Raw genomic sequence first — 23,519 nt, forward strand, 5'->3', positions numbered from 1 at the left:
TTATACAGAAGTTCGGTATAAGATTATAGTCAGTACAAACAGACAGATTAAATCTCCTGACACCTTACAACACCACTAGCTCCTCCATAGCACAACCATCTCTCACTGCCTTTATTCATATTCCATCGTACTCTATTGATTGCAATGATTTTTGGAGGCAAAACTTCAACTTTAGTGTCCTTTTCATTTGCATTGCCTTCTCTCAGTTGCACAGGCTCTGGATCATCACCTCTACATACTAACGCTTGACTAATGTTTGGCATCGTATTGCTTTTGTTCTTACTTTTTGAGGACTTCTTGCTCTTTCCAGTCATCATGTCCTCAGATCCAGATTCGATTCCTGGATCATCACCATAACACAAAGCTGCAAGAATTGTACGATTAATTAGAAATGCCTTTATCATTAAGTTCATGTAAATTATGGTGCTTTGATATTTAAAAGGTCATGTAGTGTATCATGTATGAGTTATTTATTCTGTAGTTTTTCAGATCAATCTGACAAAAGTGGTGGTAAGACAAGTAAACAAAGTCGAGTGGAAAACACTTCAGTCAAACCAGATTTTCATTTCTGTTGGGAGTACATATCTTTATTATCAGTAACACAAGGTAGAGATATCTATTGAAAGCTCTTGAAAAGAACCCAAAAAAAAGGCAAAACTAAACTCACCTAAAGGTTGCTGATTTGATGTTTGACCTCCAGTCGTTTCCTCCACTCTTTTCTCCTGATTTGATGGTTTCTTCATAAGGAGTGGATTATAAGGAAGTGGCGTATACATAGTCAGAGTGGAATCTTCCTCAACTAGTGACCCACATAGAAAATGGGGGGCACGATGTCGCAGAGGATCTCTTCCCATTGCTTTATTAGTAAGCTGAGTACAAATATTACTGGAATAAGATCCTCCAGAATTGATCAATGACATCCATACTGTTAATGTAATAAAAGATCAAAAGAGTACCCACTAGCTTCCTTAACCTTTTGGTCGAGTAGAATTATAGAAGAAGAAAGTTTCCAAAACTTTCTTTGTTCGACCTCAGGGCAGAATGACACGGTACAACAAAAAACCAAGGTTCTGTTCAGTTTGTTAGGACATAGGATGGAATGCGGTGGGAATGGAATCTAATACTATTCTTTAGAGGCAATGTAATGTCTTTAAATAGATGGATCCCAGTCTAGGAAATTCATCGGCAAGGCTTAGCCTGGCAGATGTCCCTCGTCCTAACTAAAGGACGAGGGTTCGAGCCTTGGTGATGGAAATGTGTCATGTGTGCATGAGTAATTAGATTTCTGTTAATTAATTTTAACCAAAAAAAGAAAAATAAAAAGACTAGGATGTTTCCATCATATTTTTGCATGAATTCAACCTATATGATCAATAGAAGTGAGATAAACAAGTCTTGGCAGCAGAAGATATGGAACACCCACCTGGAAATGGTGAACAGTGCCATCTGCACTACAATATGCAACCATTCCTGAAATCAAGAAATACTGTCATTACTCAAATTAAATACCAAATATTAAATTAACGACCAACAGTTGACATTCATAAAGACTCATACTACAGTAGGTCAGTAATTGTATGTTGGAAAAACCTATAAATTTACAGCTATCCTAATTAGAATTTGTCACTTTAGAGAGATGATTAATGGAGCTTTTATTGGTGATGATTAATGCCACAAGGCTAGTGGCCAGCATTTACATGCTAGGTTTTAATAACTTCAGAATTTGTGAAGAAAATAGACAAAGAAGACTATACAAAATGTAAAAAACAGCAGCGCTTTCTGTTTCTTCTAAAACAAACAAGAACGCACTCCAACCACTTGAAATTAAAAAAAAACACAGAAAAATCTAGCAAATAGGATCCCACATGAATACTTACACTAATATAATTTTAAAACAATACGATTTAAGTGTTGGATTGGTGTTAATTCAGACTCTGGAGAAAGGAACAAAAACATAGATCGATGCGAAAGATTCTTGCTTACATTTTTACCTTACAAAGAGCTCACAATCAAAGAAGAAAAAACATCTTTGACAAACTATGCCTTTAATATGATCACAACTATAATATCACATATCAAAATTATCTATAAACACTACGCCCTAGAATATATATTCTGGACAGCTCTAGCTTTAAAAGACTTTCATATGGACTAAGAACATGTATTGAATCTCTGTCGCTCAATCAGCACACTCAATCATGATATTATACTTTGACAATTGTCTCTTAAAAAAATAAAGTGAACGGCGTAAACCTACCTCCTTCATATTAGAGATTGTGTATAGAGGTATAATACAATTAACATAGCTATCTACAGATCAATAATGGAGTTATGGAACATCAGGACACGTCCAAAGGATATGAAATACGACGGATTTTTTTAAAAACAAACAAGAAAATTTGGAGCATATAGCAGTAGATAGGCACATTGTACATTTTATACCTACTGGAAAGAATATGAAATACATATTTTTTAAGGAACTTACCAGTTATTCTGGAAACTTGAATACTCCATATTGTATAAGACGAACAACAATAGCGGTGTAATCCTTCTTGTGGTGTCCCAACAAACGGTTTTCCAGTAACGGGAACATTATTTGCAGCTTCCGACAAGCTGAGAATCCTTATTGTTCCATCTTCATATGAGATAATAATACCTCTAGAAACATAAAAATACCATAATAATGAGAAAGGAGATAGAGTCGTCATAGGGGTACTTCTTCTATCTCAGTTGATGCCTAATAATACCTTTGATCTGGCACCCAATCCAAGCTGCAAATCACCTTTTGAATTGGATTAAGGTCCCATATTGGATGAAATGGATCACTGCAAGCAATGTAGAAGCAGCAAAATTTAATTACAATGATATTGATTGCTAGACTTGATTATAAGTGCAAGACACTATAGATTGTGCCAATTCAATCAGAAAAAAAGGGTTTTCAATATTGGTCTATTCACCAGGACAGAAGTGTGTAGAAATGTTTACATAGTATTTTATTTTCTGTATTTTCCTTTTAAGCTTTTTGTCTTAAGTGTCTACAGTGTATTATATAAAGCTAAGCAGAATAACTTTCTAGGTTAAGAGCCTCGAAACAAAACAGCCTCTTTTCTGATTATAAGATGAAACTTTGTTTGCATCCTTTATAGCTCTTACTAAATCAATCAGTACCTTGATTTTCTTCATGGTATCAGAGCTCACCAGGTTGAGCAATTAAACCAAAACCCAAAAATACATATATATCTATAAATCAAACTCAAACAAATCATGGGAGATAAAAATGAAAGTAACAAGAAGGGTGTTGTGCCGTATGCTGATCCTTTCCATTTGGGAAGTTCTGATCAGTCTAATACACCTCTGGGATGTATTATCTTTGATGGGAAAAACTATATTAACTGGAGCAGGAGTGTCAAAATGGCTTTAGGATCCAAGAATAAGTTGGGATTCATCGATGGTGAGATTACTAAAACTGTTATTGGTTCTGATGATTATGACGAATGGGTTAGAAACAATTATATGCTAAGATGTTGGTTACAAGTTAGTGTAAATCTTAAAATTGCTGAACAAATGTTGATTGTCAATTCCGCCAAGGAATTTTGGGATGAGTTAGCAGAAAGATATGGCCAGTTTCTAATGCCCCTGAATTAAATATGCTAAAAAAGGAACTAAATGACTTGAAGCAAAATAATACGAGTGTGGGTGATTATTATGGAGCTTTTAAGTCATTTTGGGATCATATTACTAGTTTAAATGGTATTCCACAATGTTCATGTGGAAAAATGGCAGAATGTACTTGCAGTTTGATGAAAAAAATAGCAGAGAGAGACGAAAGGAACAAGGTCATTGATTTTCTAATGGGATTAAACACTGGTTATGACAACTTGAAGCAAAATATTATAAGCATGGAACCACTTCCCTCAGTGAACAAGGTTCATCAAATGGTCTTACAAGTTGAGAAGCAAAAGGAAATTAGCAGTGTTCTTGAAATTGGAACTGAAATGAGTGCTTTGGCAGCTACTAGGCAGAATTATAATTATTCTCGCCAGGATACAAATTCAGCTTATACTCATCAAACCAAAAGTGCTGCTTATCCTCACCAACAAAGTAGCTCCGTATCTTTTAGCAATAATAGAAGGGAGACAAAAGAAGAAAAACTTAAAAAGAAATGCGATCATCACAACATGAGAGGACACACCAAGGATCAGTGCTTCTAGATCCATGGATATCCTGATTGGCTTAAGAATGGAAAATCAAGAGGAGATGGAAAATATGCTGGAAATGTTGGAAGCAATACAAGAGATGATTTTATGCAGGACACACCTCTAGATTTCGGAAATTATTCTGATTCGAACAAGACCGAGATGGCGGATACTCAAATGCTTAATATAGTGACCAAAGAAGTGATGAAGGCAATGAACCAAAAACAACAATCAGAAAATTCTTCAGGTAGTAGAGAAAACCTAAGCAACTTTGCAGGTATTATATCTACTTCTAATACTTGTTCATACTATGAAGTGTTTGATAAACAATCATGGATAACAGATTCGGGAGTTTCGGATCACATGGCTTGTTCTAGTTTGTTTACTGATCTATAAAATTTAAAGGAACATGTGAATGTTGGCATGCCAGATGGAACAATAAGAAGTGTTAAGCAGATGGGGACTATTTTTCTTGATCCCCACATTGTCCTTAAAAATGTTTTACTCATACCTGAATTCAAGCACAACTTACTCTCAGTTAGTAAATTGATGGAACAAACGAAGCTCAGATTAGTTTTTACTAACAATGGATGTTTGTTTCAGGACCCTTTTGATCAGAAAATTGTAGCTTTTGGAAGAAAACATTGAGGGTTGTACAAGTTTGAAGTTAAGCAGGAGAAAAGCAAACAAATTATTAATAACTCAGAAAGAAGGAGCATTTTTGGTAGGAATATTTTGTCAGTTTGTAAAAAGAATCCTATGATAGATATGGATGGAACTGATCTAAGTTTAAGGCACAAGAGGCTAGGACACACTTCTTTGTCCAAAATGAAACACTTAGCAATTTGTGATCGTAAAGGAATCAGTGAATATTTTTGTGACACTTGTTCTGTGGCTAAACATCATAAGTCTCCATTTTATCCTAGTTTTTCAATTGCCAATGGTATTTTTGATTTAATTCACATAGATAAATGGGGTCCTTATCTCAAACAGTGACAGGTGCTAAATATTTTTTTAACTATCGTAGATGATCACTCAAGAGTCACTTGGACTTATTTTTGGCCAATAAGCAGCAAGTTAAACATACTTTTATGTGTTTCATTGCATATGTTAATAATCATTTTAATACTAATGTGAAGACGATAAGAAGTGATAATGGGACTGAACTATTTCAGTCAGAATGTTCGGTTTTGATGGACGAAAAAGGGATCAAGCATTAAAGAAGTGTAGCAGGTAATCCTCAACAGCACAGAAGAGTGGAGAGAAAGCACCGTCACTTAATAGAAACAACAAGGGCAATCAAGATTCACGCAGAACTTCCAAACAACCTATGGGGTGAGTGTGTTCTTGCAACAACTCACATAATTGATCTTTTACCTAGTCTGTTCTGAAATGGGAAATACCTTTTGAAAGATTACTGAAACGATATGCAATTTATGATCGTTTAAAAGTCATTGGTTATGCCGGCAACACTTAAACAAAAGGAGACAAATTTGCTCCGAAAGCAACAAGATGTGTTTTGCTTGGTTATACCCTCCTGATCAAAAGTAATATAGAGTGCTTAATCTTGAATCTAAAAGAATTTTTGTTTCTAGAGATATAGTTTTCAAGGAAAACATTTTTCCTAAACAGACGGTGGAATAATTTTCTAACATTCCTTACAGCTTACCTGTTAATGTTAATGTTGGGGATGCAAATGAAATGGTCTTAATTGATCAAGAGCAAGATGCTCAAAATTTGAAAAATGCTGTTGAAATGGAGGATACTATTGATTATGATGGATATGATAGGATCACGAAGAAGCTGCTTTGGGAGATCAAAATGAAAAAGTTTTGCTTCAAGAAATGGAACGTATAACGGAAACACGTTCACAACCAGATGTTACAATAAGAAGATAAGATAGAGATAGAAGACTGCCTCCAAAATACAAGGAGTATGTTTGTGACAAAAGACTTCAACAATTCAAAGATATGGAGGAAGAAGAAGTTGGAAGTAGTGCAAACATGACACATATTAAGCTTGACAATGCAGATTATTATACCCCGGAGTATGTAAAATCCTTGAATAATGTTTTGACAATGAAGGAACCAACAACATACAATCAAGCCGCTCGAGATCCAAGATGGATAACAGCAATGAAGGAAGAAATAGATGCACTAGAAATGAATGAAACTTGGACAATCATGGATCTGCCAAAAGAAAAGAAAGCCATTGAGAGCAGATGGGTGTACAAAATGAAGTTCGATGAAGATGAGAATGTGACAAGATTGAAGGCCAGATTAGTAGCTAGATGAGATAAGCAAGTTGCTGGAAAAGACTACAACGCAACTTTTTCTCCTTTTGCAAAATTTGCAAGTGTAAGAATTTTTATCGCACTGGCTACTTCAAAAATTTGGCAATTGCACCAATTAGATAATAATAATGCCTTTTTGCATGGATATTTGGATGAAGAAATATATCTAAAGATTCCGGATGGTTTTAGTTCAATTGGAGAAGAAAAAGTTTTTAAACTTATCAAAAGTATATATGGGTTGAGACAATCTTCAAGACAATGGAATGTGGAGCTAAAGACAATTCTGTTTTTCCATAATTTCAAGCAATGCAGAAGGGATTATTCCATATTTGTTAGAGAAAAGAACAATAAATTTTGCATCATTCTTATTTATGTAGACGATCTGCTCTTGACAGGTGATGATGAAGAAAGTATAGCATAGATGAAGTTGGAATTAGATAAAGCTTTTACTATAAAAGATTTGGGATTACTGAGATATTTCCTGGGTATTGAAGTTAGTAGAAGTGAAAAAGAAACAATAATCAATCAGAAAAAATATTCCATGGATATTGTTTATGACACTGGAATGGACAATTGTACTACTTGTGTATTTCCGTTCCCCAAGGGAGTGAAGCTTTCTACAAAATATGGATGGACTATAGAAGACTAATCGGAAGACTCTTGTATCTTAATTTATCAAGGCCTGATCTTTCCTTTTCTGTTCAAAAACTGATTCAATATTTAAGCTGCCCTCGAGAGCCTCATATGCAAGCTGCAATGCATGTCGTAAGATATTTAAAAGGAACAACTGATCTGGGACTTTTTCATCCTAGTGATGGTGAACATATTATCAACATACAGTGATGCAGACCGGGGAAGTTGTGCATATAGTGAAAGATCTTTAACTGGTTATTGCATGTTTTTCGGTTCTTCTTTGATATCTTGGAAGACAAAGAAACAGAAAGTGGTATCAAAATCATCTTTGTGAAGCAGAATTTAGAAGTATGTCTCAGACTACTAGCAAGATAGCTTGGGTGACTGGAATTTTTGAAGATCTGTTTCACAATGTGCCATCGCCAGTGACTTTATTCTGTGACAACAAGTCTGCGGAGTATATTGCACATAATCCCGCACATCATGATAGTTGCACATAATCCCGCACATCATGATAGAACAAAACATCCGAAGCTGGATTGTTACTATATTAGGGACAACATTGAAGATGGCTCCATCATGACTGTGCACGTAAAGTCTTTTCTTCAGCTGGCTGACATCATGACAAAATTGTTGCCTGCCCAACATTGGTTTATTTCTTCCAAGCTAGGCCTTGCTACTTTGTCCCAAGTCCAACTTGAAGATGGGGTGTACAAATATTTACATAGTATTTTATTTGCTGTATTTTCCTTTGATGCTTTTTGTCTTAAGTGTCTATAGTATACTATATAAAGCTAAGCAGAATAACTTTCTAGGCTAAGAGCCTCAAAACAAAACAACCTCTTTTCTGGTTATAGGATGAAACTTTGTTTGCATCCTTAATAGCTCTTACTAAATCAATTAGTACCTTGATTTTCTTCAAAGTGAGAATAGAACACATCAGTGTTTTGATAAGTGAGAACAAGGTCATTAAAGGCACCTTAGAAGGGCTGAGGCAATCATCTTCAAAGAAGTGTGTGCTTATGATCTGAGATGTTCCGACGAAAGGCAAGAGGTGCATAATAGGTCCGGTTTATTTCTTAAGTGTATATAGTGTACTACATAAAGCTAAGCAGAATTACTTTCTAGGTTAAGAGCCTCAAAACAAAACAGCCTCTTTTCTGGTTATAAGATGAAATTTTGTTTGCATCCTTAATAGCTCTTACTAAATCAATTAGTACCTTGATTTTCTTCAAAGTGAGAATAAAACACATCAGTGTTCTGATTAAGTGAGAACAAGGTCATTAAAGGCACCTTAGAAGGGCTAATGCAATCGTCTTCAGAGAAGTGTTTGCTTATGATCTGAGGTGTTGCGATGAAAGGCAAGAGGTGCATAATAGGTCCGGTTATGTTGTTTAAAAAAGAAAAGAATATATATGAACCCGTCAATTTGTAAATTTGAATAAGTTAAACCTACTGAAAATAAATAAGATAAAGATGTGTAATGTTTAAAAAAAGGACTCAAGTGATCGTATTCACACTTCAGGTCCGACTGCAAGTGCATGTTACATTTCTTCGTTTTGAGCCAATAAATGTAATAGGCAATAGATTTCTTTGTCATTATGGCTTTGGTAATTACTAAAATCATATAATATAAACAAACCATTAAGGTAATTGATAATTGATGATGCTATGTTTTACATGGACAACTATACAACCCTTTCAATTAGCTAAAAAAAAGTAGTACAACCTCTTCTACTTTTTTTCCATAAAAAACCACAATAAATTTTGTAATAGTTATCACTTATCAATAAATGGAACTTTAAGGTCTTACATTCATAATACACAAGTAGATTATTTTGAATATCTTCATTGTGTAAATAATACTCTGATTCTAAAACATACAAACCTACATGATAATAAACTAATAATAAATGAACGCTGATATGAATAGGTTAAGCATTAAGGTTAATAATATTACTATTTTCTGGGAAATTGTGATTGTTTTGGTAAAGTGGTGTTTTTTTTCAAGTTGTATTGAACTATAATTATTTGTTTATATGATTGATTTAATACTTATTGAGTTTGATTACTCTTCTATACATATATATAATATTTTAGTTTAAAATCCATGCACCTGGCCTCTTGTGAGGCATATGCCTCACTTTGGTGAGATGTCACATTAGTGGCTTACTCCCTTATACCTAGGTATTGGGAGGGTAGTGATGCGGCTTTAGTTTTAAATAACACTGCATAAAAAGATAATTATACTGACCGCATGTCCCAGAATTTCAGGCTTCCATGTCCAGCAGTAACAATCACATTTGAACTCTCAGGATCACTGCAAATTTCAGCAACAAACATTGTGCATGATGAATCCAAAATTAAACAGATGACAATGAAGAAAAATATTCTTTTATTGATACAATAGCTTGTCTGTACTGCATTTATTATGGCAGGGGTTGAAAATTTCTACATGGTTTATGTGCATGAGCATAAAAAACTACACTAGGAAACGACATTTAGACTAGTTGCAGGTACTTCAAACCATCAATAGATGGGTCAACATATGAAGAAAACAGAGTGCACACTGCTATGTTGTTCTTTCTTTATTATGACCGCTTAGGCCAGGCACTGATTTACTTTATTAGTATTGCCCACTTTCATTAAAACTTTGCTGAAATAAAGCAATACTTGCCTTTGGCTTGGTGCCCAAGCTAGAGCTCTAATAGGAACTGTATCTGCACTGAAGCAAAGCAATGGCCTTGTATCTGCACGCAGAAAGGACAATATAATGCTCAACTACTTAAAATATCCCTTTTTTAACTTCTGAACATACTTTATGGTACAGATATGAAACTAGCCTAATTAAAATATATTTTACGAAAGAAACTATCTGATAGAGAGAACTGCAGGATGTCAAATACCTCTGGAAGAAACATTTGCTGAGAACTTCCACAATGCAACCTGAATGTATGGTAAATTTTTCAATGTGGGAACTAAGGATGAATTCAGGTGGGTAAATAAGAAACAAAAACGCTTTAGTTATATGTAAAATTTATTGCAAAATAAATGAACTAAATAATCAATTATTTTTTTTGCGTAATCCTACTTCCAAGCACAAAAAAACCCAGTGGAGTACCATATCATAATTACAATGATTGACTGCATTTGACTGGCTGCTACACTATAAAGGTTATAGTTAAGTAGCTGCTTTTGGCACAGTGGTAAGCGCTAGGATCCCTCCCTTCCTCTCGCAGTGGAGTGCCATCACACAATTACAGTGATTGACTGCATTTAATTATATATATATATATATAGAGAGAGAGAGAGAGAGAGAGGGAGGGAGAGAAGGAGAGAGAGGGGGAGGGAGAGAGAGGGGGAGGGGGAGATAGGGGGAGATAGGGGGAGGGGGAGAGAGAGAGAGAGAGAGAGAGAGAGAGAGAGAGAGAGAGAGAGAGAGAGAGAGAGAGAGAGAGAGAGAGAGTGAGAGAGAGAGAGAGAGAGATCATGCAATCCTGAACCTAAACTACAGCCTAAATAGTTTTTCATAAGGTGATCTAAATTCAAAGATCAGTTTTACTTTGTTAAGTCGCAATAAGAAAATATAGAAAGGAATAAAGAGCATGGAAAACTATAAAGCATTTGATGCAAATTACCACTCCATCGTGACATCCAGCGAGAATCAGATCATGAGGCGGTGATGCTGACCACTCCACTGTTAGAGGCACACTGATTATATAGAGCCAACAAATAAGATAAACATGTAATTAAAATAAGAAACTCAATAAAAAGTTAATGTAAGACTGCAAGGGAAGTTAAAATCCAAGATTAGCAAAATAGCACCAATCCAGAAAGTTTAAGTCATGGAGATAGTCGCTAAGTTTGAAAGGTACTGATTACAGGACACATCAATTCAGCTAGCAGTCACGTGAACAATTGAAAGAAACCTGTAAATTAAAATATGCTGAAAAGCAAATCAGCTAAGAGTATCTTCTGAACAATCTCCTTGTTGGTTTACTTCATTATGTGTATGCAAACTACATCATCAATATTAATCCATATTTCCTGTTCATAAATCTTCTTTTACTCCGGCATATTTAAACATCATTCATGCTGAATAAGATGATAACATTTTGTAATGCTTTTAACTTGCAAGATCCAAGCTCCGGAGATGAATGTCCTCCTTGCAAGTATTTAAGAATATAGTATAGTTTTTTCTTCATCATGGTTCGTGTGGAGTTCTGCTTATATAACAACTTCAACAAAGATTTTGCTAGTACTCGTTAATCATTTTAATGACCACAAAGTAGACATAGGTTTCATATTTCCTTGTCACAAGGACAGCATAGACCATATAGTTCACATACCTAAATATTTCAAAAAGTGTACACATGTTCAATATTTATGATATCTATTACCTTTGTCTATCACCTGATGTCAACCTGGAACATCTGAAGACTGGGTCTAATTTAATAAACCGAGGGTCAGTGCCATCCTTCCGCATAGCAGCATAAATTACTTTAACTGCATGAGGTGAAGGAACATCCCACCTGCATTTTCATAGTTTTTTCATGTCAACATCCCCAATTCCCCACATGTCAAGAAGGCCACAATTCTGGCAGAAATATGAGCATGCATATAAAGGGAAACAAAATACAAGAAAAAGTTATTGGCTTAAGTTGAATGACATGACAAAGCCAGCCCTATGGTCTAGAACTGCTCCAGTTTCACTTGCACTACCAGAACAACTGTGCATGCATGTAAGACGGTCATACGGGGTGGGGAAACTAGCCTTCCAGATTGACCACTTAATGCTAATTATTTTATACTTTCAGATTCCTTGATTTCCTAACCCTATTTCACAGAATGTTAGGAGGAAGTGTGGGTTACTATATTCTATTAAATCAATAAATTAGTTAGTCAATAAAAATAATTTGTATTGAGGTATTACTCAAATCAAAACTACGTATATGCAAGTGATATATACCCACTATATACCTGGTTCTTATTTATCCATTAGGCCACTAACTTATTTTTTACCCTTCTTTGATCATTTTCCACTAATTTTCAACCTTTCTCATTTCTCAATTATTTTTCTTCGAAATTATCAATTAATACCAGTATCATATCAATCAATAAATATGTATCCACCTTCCTCGATTAACAACCATATCCTTTGGTCAAACCTAAGTGCATATATCAAACTTCAGTTAGTTTTGGGATATCTCTTATATCAGATCTTCTTAAGCCACAATCTACAATAAAAAATTCTATACTTATTGAAAATAAAGAGAGAAGAAAAAGAAAAAAGACATAAAAATAAGAGAGGTAACAGGTATAATTTTTCAGTCAGATGACCGCCTCATTAAGCATAACAATATTGGAATATTGCTATAGTATTCAAGTCATCAGATAGGACGCAAGAAATTAGACAATTTTTAAGAGACAACAATATATCTTTAACTAAGGAAATACATCACATACAAACATACAGACACACATACCAACAAATCAAACTTATAGAAAAGATATTGAGCAAAAATAGTTCTCACACTTCAAGAGCTCCATTTCCTAGCAAGACAGCAAGATAGCCCATCCTGTGCTTGGAATCAGCATCAAAAGAATCAGAAGGCTGCCACTTCACATCCCACGCAACCTTCCCATTGTGAGCTAGACACAACACAGGTCTAGGTATTTCAACATCCCTACAAGAAGAACACCTGGAAGGATTCATTTTTAAGTGACCACTGCCGGTAAAACTCTCATTCAGCCGTCCAACCTCTCCAAAGTTTGAGGGCACCTGATTCTTGATGGACTCATTGGTAGTTCCAGAAACTTCGTTTATTGGACATGAAGTGGACTCCGGATATTCAATTGCAAGGGCTTCTATATATTTGCCTTCTGACTTCTTTTTAGATCTCCCTCTTTTGATCCTAGGTCGAGGGGACTCAGTTTCTTTTTCGCTATCACTATTATTTACTTCAGGTGATTGAACAGCCAAATATTGATCTTCGTGTTTCTTTCTGGTAACTCTTTTCGGTCTCTCTCCTGCCTTCTTTTCCACATGTGACTTGATCTCTATTTTACCAATATTACCGGGTGTTTGCTGTGGCTCTGCAGACATCACTTTGGCAGAGATTTTTTTTTTCCTAACTGAGTATTTTGTAGCAACTTGATCATGGGTATTCCCAGAAACCTCCACGTTTCGAATCAATCCTAAAGAAGAATCAATATGTTCTATGTCAATATATGAATTATCTTCTGACTCAGATACTGGTCTTTTTCTAGGTCTCCCTTTTTTCTTCTTTGGTTTAGTGTCGTCTTCAGACTCAGATACTGGTCTTTTTCTTGGTCTCCCTTTTGGTTTCTGTGGTTGAGTTGAAATCTTATGCACTAGAGAAGGCACATAATCCTCATTAAATTTGTCATTCAATAGACTCCATATCTGAACCAGACCTCTTCCAGTAAGGGGAGCACCTATTTTGTGATATGAAGATTCAGGAGGATGAGCAGCAACCGCAAGAAACTAATAGTTCAATAGCCAAAGAACAGTGACATGGAAGTTCATGTTAAACATTGTCCGACAGTTTCAAAGCAGAATAAAAAAAATCAGTACATTGTCCTGTAAAATCCTTTGTGAAAAATAGAAAAACATATAATAACCATGGCATCTTAAATCCTCTGTAAAACACAAATGCCACGTAAACAGCAAGACTCGGGGTAGGGCTGTAATTCGAGTCGGGCAGCTCGCGAGCTCGCCCGGCTCGAACTCGTTTAAGTGGGCTCGGCTCGGCTCGTTTAGTTAAACGAGCCGAGTTCGGGCAGAGGTTCCGGCTCGTTTAATTACTCGAGCCGGCTCGGCTCAACTCGTGAAATTAAACGAGCCGAGTTCGGGTAGAGATTTAGGCTCGATTAAGTGTAAAATTAAACGAGCCGGCTCGCCCGACTCGTTAAAACCGGCTCGTTTAGCTAAACGAGCCGGCTCGACTCGACTCGTGAAATTAAACGAGTCGAGTTCGGGCAGAGGTTTAGGCTCGTTTAACTAAACGAGCCGGCTCGGCTCGACTCGATTAATCTCGGCTCGAATTATGTCCGGCTCGAAACTCGGGTCGCTCGGCCCGAATTACAACCCTAACTCGGGGTCTCTACTATATGCACATGATTATAAAATGTCTATTAAGTTCTACGCTATTAATATAAGAGTATAAAGGCCATTTGCCATCAATCTAGACATATACACCATGTTTGCATATTGTGTAACTTAGCATATCAGCCTATAAGTCAACAATGACTAGGCATTTTCCGGTTGGAGATAGGATGGGGGAAAAGGCACGTGAGTACTTTCAAGACCCACTCTAAGCAACTGAAACTGCACAAGGTGCTGGGAAGTAATATTATCCCAGTTCGCAAAGGATATAGAGCCCCGTTCCTCACCATGTGATGGCATGTTAAATTGCTAACAGATCATGGGCCTGTCCCGATATTTTTTTCTTATAAACCAAGCTGAATTCCAAGGAAAACATTGTTAATGTCGGCTATAAAACTCAAACAAGTTAAAAACCTAAATTTGTCACACCAGCTAAATAATTTCAATTTTGAGGTACTGCAGACATTTTAATTTGATTTGCATCGTAAAAAGGTTTTACTTTATACTTCTAATAACAAAGAAAATTTAAGTGTTTTTTCACTAATAATTATTGCACATAAATGGAGTATAAAATTAGTATAACAATAAAATCTTTGTACCTCATTCTTGGCATGAGACTCGGGATTTTGATGAACTGCAGGACACCAATCCAATGCCCAAACAGATCCTCCAACGTACAGTACAAAATCTTTGCTATCTTTGCTGCAACAAGATCTGATGAGGTAGAGTCAAAATAAAGCAATTGGAGTAATTATGTGAGAAGCAAATGAATGTTCATCCTCTTGCAGAGTGAGCGCAGATTCATATGCTCACGAAACTTTTTGGATGCTTTCACTAAAAGTCAGGATACCTTTAGTGTACATATATTAATAATTTAATATGCAAGTAAATTATCAGAATCTCAATATTTCTCTGTTATTTTAATCTGCATGGAGGATGAGGACTTCTAATTTATTGGAAATAGAAATTATTTTACACAGAAACCTCAAGCCAAAGCACCTGCTTTAATTCTATTCGAGATACACGCAGAATATAAGATTGTATGTAGGAGGGGGGGGATCTCCCATTCAAAATTAGCAGTTTAAATGAAGAAACTCTAAAGAGTTTCATTTTATACTATCAGGGCGAAATACGAGGTAGACATGTTGACTAATTTTCACACATACAACCAGAAAGAAGTAACTATCATACAGATAATGCATGAACCTAAACATACCCAGAATCTGACAAGACTGCATTTCCAATTTGTTTGACTTTCTGCATCAAAGTGAACATGCATATAAGAAGAAGCCAACTTATAAGATTACTGTGGTCACTTGTCATGACATAGTATACTAGCAGAGAGGAAAAGGGAACAGCAAACTTCTCAAGAATGTACCTTAGGAACAATAGCAGCTGAAAACTGGGGTAGTTTGATCTCACCAAATACATCTTTCTCTTGATGATTTTCACTTTGAGAAGCAAATCTAATAACTCTAGGTCGGTAATTGAAGTGCTTCCATTCTCTGCCCAGATGAACAGTAAAGAATTAAATCCGCAATAACTTCAGAGAGCAGACACAACAGAAAAAATCCTCAAAGGATTTCAATTTCCAACAATGGGGCAAATTTACCTACTACAGTAAAAGATAGTTGGACAAGCAGGGTATGGAGGGGCAGAGGGGAAAAAAACTTGTACCAAAATCCAATGCAAGCAATTAAACATTTAAAAGGACACCTTAAAACACAAGAGTAAGCGCGAAAGCTTCTTCTAATCTCAACATAGCCTCCACAAAATCAAAGGAACTGCTCATTAATCCCTCAACTCAAAATAGACGAACTGCTGGGCCAAGTTAAAATGCCAAGTCAGCATGGATTCATGGCCACTGTGGTGGGAACAACTATCCCCGCCCCATTACAACGAGATAATGACCAAAAAGGCAAAACAGCACAGAAATCAGAGCTAAGTACCCAAAACAGCACTACCTAAAAAACCTGGCCCCTCACAGGCACTTTCCTAACGTCAATTTTATTCGCGATTTGTGAATAACAGCGAAAGCAGGTTGTCCGATGATTTGAATGCAGGTTATGCTATTTAAGGTGGGTCCCAGCTTATATTTATCAGTCCAGCTGCTTGAGAATGTGGATATGTAGTCATGCGTTGAATTGAGTCCGATAAGTAACGCATTTAATATTCACGTTGGTGCAATTGTAAACGCAGCTAAGATTCACTTTCAAAACAATGCATGTATACTAAGCATTTGACCGGCAAAAAATTAGTAGAATAAGAAGGAAACAAGTGTAGTAAATGCGTTTCCTGTCGCATCCTTCAATTGCGTTATCAATGTGCCGCCAAGTTTTTAAAATGTGCTACTTTTTACACAATACGCAGCATCCTTCAATTGCGTTATCAATATTCCAGGACAGGGCCAAGTTCTTGAAATGTGCTATTTTTGACACAATTCACTTAAATTGTGCTAGAAAGGGCCAATACCCCATTACAACATGATAATACATGAGTTCTAATCCATACAACCTGTCGATCTCTACCAAAAAATTAACATACGAAAAAAAACATCATATAACCCAAAACAAAAATGCCATGCCAGTAAATGATCAAACCATAAATAAGCACACCGGAATTACAAAATTGCTATAAGTCGAAACTTTATATAAGTTAATCTAAAGTAAAATGCAATATGTGTATCTCAAGTTTGGTCATTGTGCAACGTGTGTACCTCAAGTTCAACAAATGCAAAACGTGTATTCCGATTTTCTGTGTTGCTGCAAAATGTGTACTTCTGTCAACTCTTTTTAACTCCGTTTACATAGAAGAAAAGCTGAGGCTAATATCATACTTTCCAGTTTTATTATATTCGGGAAGTTGTATATATGAGACTAATAACCAACATAATACATATGCATTCTATGTATATATATATCTCTGCAACAACATATAAATAATCCTCTGCAATAATCAACTCACACAAATTGTCATCCTAATCTCAACAGGATATTACCAATGAAGCTGCAGTGGATAAAAAAAGCCTTATACCAAATAGAGACTCATGTCTCGGTGAAATCAGTGTTCAACTTTCCTCCTCTTTTTACACATAACATTAACATACTTTTCACATGGAGCCTCCTGTGGCTACCATTTTCCATAGCTTGTGCATTAGGTGTTCTTGAATGTTAATCGGGTCGGAGAAGACTTTCTCAGAAGGCTTAATCTGATGTTCAGAACTCATCTTTCCATTACTAATTTCCAATTGAATCTTTTGGACAGTTGTAATATTATGGCTTATGTGCGAGTACCAATTGCAACGCTGATATGTGTCTTATTAACACCTTACATATTCACTGGAACAAGATTGGCTATTGTTTTGAGACTGGCTAGATTGGTTACTCTTGTCCTCTCTAGTCTCAAATGGTTGTAAGAGGGGCATCAGAAGATCCTCCACCAGCCAATGTGGCATAACTCAAATCCTTAGTACCTGATGCAGTCATGGACGGTGACTATTTTGTCATTCCATGATAAATAATTGATAACTTATCACTAGAGATTAGCAAATGGGATTTTAGATGAACCATAACGCACACCGGAATTTATAACACTAGGCTCAGTTACTTTTCCATTCCAACGACCAACAATATTAGAAACTTCATAATTTACAAATTTAATTAGCCAAGAACCAATAGTATTCCTTTTAGCTTCTACCCGTTCCTTGAGAATTCCTATGAGTACGTAAGTAATTTACAGAATTTCCAATGTCACATGTTTGTAGCGCATAAAAGTTAACTGTTCATCTAGTGCTCAGGGTAATGACAAGAGATTCCTCAACAGATTTATCACCTTTTCTAGGACTACCGTTATCACCAATTTTCCCTTGTGAACCTTATAAAGCCCATCATCTAATACGAGCAAACCCCTGAGCTGATCAAACCTAGTAAGACAATCAAAATTATCTAAAGTCCCACCAACATCATCAGAGTATATATATAAGGTAATATATATAATGAGAGTATATAGTCTATACACATGCACTAGACTGTATAAACGGTGTTAAAAATGAGTTAACGGAAGTACACATTTTGCATCAAAACGGAAAGTTCAAATGCACATTTTGTAATTATTGAACTCGAGGTACACACATTGCATTTTACTTGTTAATCTACTACATACTCCAGCTACATTAATGTGCTATGCTAGTTTACTTACCGCCACAATGCTAACAAACTCACCAAAACATTTTATGTATAAACAAAACAAGCATATCTTAACAAATTATCGCAACTTAACGAAAAACTCGATTACCTTAAAAACGTGACAGAAGAAGACAAACGCTGAAGCTCTTTCTGATCAAATTGTAATTCACCATATCCGCACAACTCAGCAATCTTGTCCATCGCTCTAAAGTGATTCTCAACAGAATGATCAAACAAACAAACTTCAATTTCCGGTGCCTTCTCCGGCGTGTCCTTCTCCGGCACTTCTTTTTCCGGCAAGTCCTCCGACAATTTCGGTGGTAATATTTTTGTAGCTTCTGGTTGTGTGTGTGATTTTTTCTTCTTCTTGTTCTTCTTGACTTTGAATTGACGTAATGCTTGAGCAATTGTGAGCTCCATGTCAATGTCAATTGCTTGTTCTTCCATGGTGTTGTATAAATTTCTAGGGTTTTTAAATTCCGATTTGTTTGGTGTTACAGAGTTAGTTAAAGAAGACAGGCAGGGAGATGGCCAAATAACAGATTTTGATTTCGGGCTTTATTTTGGGCTGGATTTTGGGGGCTATGGTTGGGCTCTTATCGACAAAGAGAAAGGGTTGGTCGTGGGCTCTATAAGCTGGGCCTGGTAATTTTTAATCTATTTACAGCGGAAAAATCGATACTAAACCGGAATCGGACCGAAATCTATGAAAATCGAACTGAATTAAAATTGAGAAATAGAATCGATACTAATTGTCCGATTTCAGTTTTTGAGTTTAACCCAACTGAAAAACTGAAACACATATATATATATGAGGTCCAATCAGGAACCAACGTGGTTGGGTGGGAGTGGCAGCCAACCTACCGCAATGTTTCATTGCGGCCGGAGACAATGTTCCAATGCGGACCGGGACCACAGTAATGAAATATTGCGGCAGGTGGCCCATGCAGGGAACATTGTGGCCTCCACAATGTTTCATTATTGGGTCGGCTTACAGATTTTAATGCGGCAACTGCCCCTCTCTTTAGTTTTTAATGCCCCTTTTAGCTTTATATGTCACTTTTTATAATTAAATATAACTTATTATTATAAATAGCTAATATTAATATTTCACTTAATTTTTTTAATAATATGTAATAATTATTAATATTCAATATTAATATATAGCTTAATTACTTTATTCAAAAATATTATTAATATTTTTTAATAAGAAATATTAATATTATTTATTAAAAGTATAAAAATAATATAAATATTCAACAGTAATTAATTTTTTAAAATTTGTTAACATTAAAATGTAAGTAAAAGTAATATTTTAAAATATTATAATATAGCTCATTTAATTTATTAATATTAATAACTATTTAATACTTTAAATTATTCTTTTTATTTTATTATTTCTGTAGTTTTTAAATATTAAATATTTTAATAATATTAAATATGAATATCTTAAGATTTCAATATTAAATACTAATTTAATAATAAATCATATTCATCATATAATAATTCAATATAATGATATAAAATAATAATATTAAATACTACTCATCATATATTAATATTAATATTAATATGTAAAATAGTTGCATATTATAATTAAGTTACTCTTATAAATATTTATATTTTGAAATTAAATTTAACATATTAAATGAAATATAATAAGTCTGGAAACTATTTTTTAATATTTTTTTTGATTAATTTTCTAATTTTAAAGAAAAAACAAAAAAAACCCACCGCAATGAAACATTGTGGGGGGGTGTTGTACATTTTTTTTAAAACTGTAAATACTTACAGCTGTTGGCTTGGGGGGCGTGTACAGTGTATGCACTGTCGTATTGTTTCATTGCGGCCCCCGTAATGAAACAATGTTGTAGTGCACTAAATGCACACACCTACCTTAATTTGTCTGTATTTTTGATCTTATACTGTTGTTTTTGCTGTTGCTTAACATTCTACACAAATTTCTTCTTCTAAAAATCAAGGTTAGTATTCAAAATTCATTGCTTCTTATTTATTTGATTATTCAAGTTCATCTAGTGATCATAACGATTTTAATTATGTTACCCCCCCCCCCCCCACAAAAAAGAGGGTTTATTGTAAAAATTTTAATGATGATGAAGTAATAGATGTTGATAGTATTAAAGACAAAGTTAATGATCTGGGGAAGGGAAAAACGCATGTTCATAGTGATGATGATGTTGGTTTCGGTTGGAAGAATCACGATGTTCAAGGTGATTCCGATTATAGTAATGATTCTTTTAATGGCGATGATGATGATAAAATTAATGATGAAAATTTTATTGGAAATATGAATGATGTAGTTCCTTGTGTTGGTATGATATTTGATTCATTGGATAAAGCGGAAAGTTTTTATCGAGGTTATGGTCGAAGTATAGGGTTCGAGATAATTATTCGAATTAGTCATAGGCATTCAAGAAATGGTGGTATATCGTCACGTTTGTATATATGTCGAAAGGGTGGAAGATTGGGCCCAAAACCCTTGGAAGTTGAAGATAGGGTTAAAGGGAAACGACCTCGAGATGCCATTCCTCGAACTTGTTGTCGTGCTCGTATGTGTGTTGCTCACAAAGTAAGCTCAAACAAATGGGAAGTAACCAAGGTTAACCTAGAGCACAATCATGCTATGGTTACATCGGATAAGGTACAATTCATGCAAAGATCACGCAACATAGATCCATTTACCCGATCTTTGATTGAGTTATTCAACAAATCGGGTATCGAGACCCCGAAAGTGATGAATTTACTTAGTGAGACGTGTGGTGGTATTGAAAAAGTTGATTTTTCCGCTCAAGACGTACGAAATGTAATACGTGACATTCGAAGACGGGTTTTTGATTCCGGTGATGCGAAGTGTGGATTGGTTTTGTTACGAGACTTGCAAAAACAAAGTGATGGAAATTTTTTCTACCGAGTGGATGTGGATGAGGAAAATTGGGTTAGGGGTTTGGTGTGGGTTGATCCTCGTTCGCTTAACGTGTTAGGTCACACACACTGTAGAAGGGGGTTGAATACAGTGTATAGCCCAATCAAATCGAATTCTAATAACACAAGTAACAGAAAACAGACTTTATTCAAAGCAATAAACTCTGTTACAATATGGAACTGTCCTCTCTTAGTGATGAACAAATATCACGAGAGCTGCTAGGGTTACAATGAATAATATTCTCGATAATGATAACACTAATAGTGTAAACCCTATGTCTGTGTTTATATACTACACAGTTACAAGATAATCGCTAATTGATATGAAATATAATTCTGCTTCCTAAGATATATCAATCAGATATCTTTTCTTCCAAGTATTCTATTCTTCATAGAATTCCTTCTTCATGCATATCTCTTCTTACGTTTGTCTCGATCTTCTCTTCCTTCAATCAGCCGCCTTCCTTATCTGAACGTTTCCTTTAAGTCCTGATATTATCTTCTGATAAATATCTCCTGAACCTTAAGTACTGATGACTTAAGTTCTGACTTCAGTATAAGTGTTGATTTCAGTTAAGTATTGATTTGTCCTGTTTAAGTAAGATCTGAAAACTAAACATAAATCATATTAGTCATGACATTATCAAATATATCTAACAATCTCCCCCAACTTGTAAATTAGCATAATATACAAGTTTAACAGATATTTGATGATGTCAAAAATATTAAGTACAAATGCATGAGAAATTGACTAGATAACTACAACTTACAGTCCTTAAAGCTTTACCAACTTTAACTTCTGATAACAACTTCAGTCTGTATACATATCAGAATTTGAGCAGTTGTAGATCTTGACTTGGCTTCACTTTCTGATCTCTCTGATGTCAGGAGTTGTTCAGAGATAGTTCTTTAACAAACATCTCTCAGCATATCTGAGTTCATCAATCATCCCCCTTTTAGCATCTTTAAGCTCTGCAGAATCTTCACCAGTTTGGAAGATAGCAACCCTGAGATCATTAATTCTAGCTTTCCTTATGTCCTGATCCAGTCTGATCAAATACGCCTTTTCAGACTCAAGATTGAATTCTACAGCCTTATAACCTAGAAAGGTAGTTATAATCTTAGCAGAGTTAGGCTTCATCTCAACAATATCACCCTTGTGATCTCTATACTTTGGAAGATATGTGCTATCAGACTTTACAGAGTAAAGCCTTTTCTGTCTCTGAATTTGAGTCTTCAAATAGTTTGCAGCACTTTCTGTTATTCTGTCATTCACTTGAAGTAAAAAAAAACATGTTCCAGTTCTTCAAAATACTTCAGTGGAATAGCATTTTCCCTTATATGGTAAACCCTACCATCTGTCATGAAATATATCAAGATGTGTTCTTTCAAGTAAGTATGGTAAACCATTTGTACAGATTCTAGTTGATTCAATCTTTCAGGAGTTGCTCCAACACCTGGTACACTTAAGGAACTTGGATCATTGGTTGTGTTCTGTACTCTTCTTTCATCAGCACTACCCAATCCAGATTTATCTCTTGCTTTCTTTCCGGTAACCACTCTTGCTTCAAAACCACTTGTTGCAGTCTTCAAAGGTTGAGTCTGTTTGGCTTTGGTGAATCCTGGTAGGAGTAATTTTGAGGATTTAACATGAGCAATATCAGAGGTTTCCTTTGATTTATCTTCTGATATCAAGTCAACTTGAGCTATGTCAGAGGTTACTTGCTTCTTTGTAATATCAGAACTAACTAAATCTTGACTCTGAACAACTTGAGCCATGTCAGAGGTTGTCTTAGAAATCTTTCTTGAAGTCAGAGTAAGATTAGCATCTTCAACAGAAATTTCTTCATCCACAGGAGGCACATAAACCTTTATAGGTTCACCAACTTTTTCTTTGCCCTTGGACCTTGGATCTATCTGCAATTGTGATTTGGCCTTGGTTGCCTCAATATTTGTCCTTTCTTTTATCACAATGCCTTTGGCCTTTGGAAGTTTCTTTTTACCAACAGAAGCTTCAGATTTAGAGTTAACTTTTTGTAAGTCATATGTCATAGGCCTATTTGTATATTCGAGGATTCAACTCAACTCAAATAAGAATGTAATAAGTAAATAGTGGATCGACCGTCAGAGAGATCTCGCAA

At 35.3% G+C, this 23,519-nt stretch overlaps 2 protein-coding genes across 3 annotated transcripts in view; one reads left to right on the plus strand and one right to left on the minus strand.

Annotated features, from left to right (window-relative positions):
• On the minus strand, positions 1–18,961 carry LOC141711842 (uncharacterized). 2 transcript variants are annotated; one of them, XM_074514528.1, is made up of 15 exons: positions 18,545–18,961; positions 15,630–15,756; positions 15,468–15,508; positions 14,851–14,953; positions 12,657–13,630; positions 11,523–11,654; positions 10,761–10,833; positions 10,029–10,068; positions 9,800–9,872; positions 9,377–9,442; positions 2,748–2,825; positions 2,486–2,658; positions 1,424–1,470; positions 668–869; positions 1–364 (listed from the first exon to the last, which is right to left on the minus strand). In XM_074514528.1, exons 1-15 carry the CDS (start codon positions 18,880–18,882, stop codon positions 48–50), a joined length of 2,784 nt encoding a protein of 927 aa, XP_074370629.1. In that variant the 5' UTR covers positions 18,883–18,961; the 3' UTR covers positions 1–47. The 2 variants fall into 2 exon arrangements, with proteins under 2 accessions (XP_074370629.1, XP_074370628.1); XM_074514527.1 differs by having other exon boundaries at positions 14,851–14,965.
• The window catches only part of LOC141713935 (protein FAR1-RELATED SEQUENCE 5-like), a 15,376-nt gene continuing 10,737 nt past the window's right edge, over positions 18,881–23,519 (plus strand). Inside the window, exons 1-2 of the mRNA XM_074517494.1 lie at positions 18,881–19,080; positions 20,464–21,432. Coding sequence (XP_074373595.1) covers positions 18,881–19,080; positions 20,464–21,432 — 1,169 coding nt within the window. The remainder of the gene's footprint in view (positions 19,081–20,463; positions 21,433–23,519) is intronic.

The sequence above is a fragment of the Apium graveolens genome, chromosome 3 (genome assembly GCF_009905375.1).
Source record: "Apium graveolens cultivar Ventura chromosome 3, ASM990537v1, whole genome shotgun sequence".
Taxonomy (NCBI): domain Eukaryota; kingdom Viridiplantae; phylum Streptophyta; class Magnoliopsida; order Apiales; family Apiaceae; genus Apium; species Apium graveolens.

Bases quoted from the DNA above. Each gene is read 5' to 3' on its own strand.
- LOC141711842 (XM_074514527.1), bottom strand. From the start codon at position 18,882: ATGGAAGAACAAGCAATTGACATTGACATGGAGCTCACAATTGCTCAA. The intron at 10,069-10,760 runs GTAATTTGCATC...CCATACATTCAG, and splicing joins CTGGATGTCACGATGGAGTG to GTTGCATTGTGGAAGTTCTC. The intron at 9,443-9,799 runs GCAAGTATTGCT...TGAAATTTGCAG, and splicing joins GCTTGGGCACCAAGCCAAAG to TGATCCTGAGAGTTCAAATG.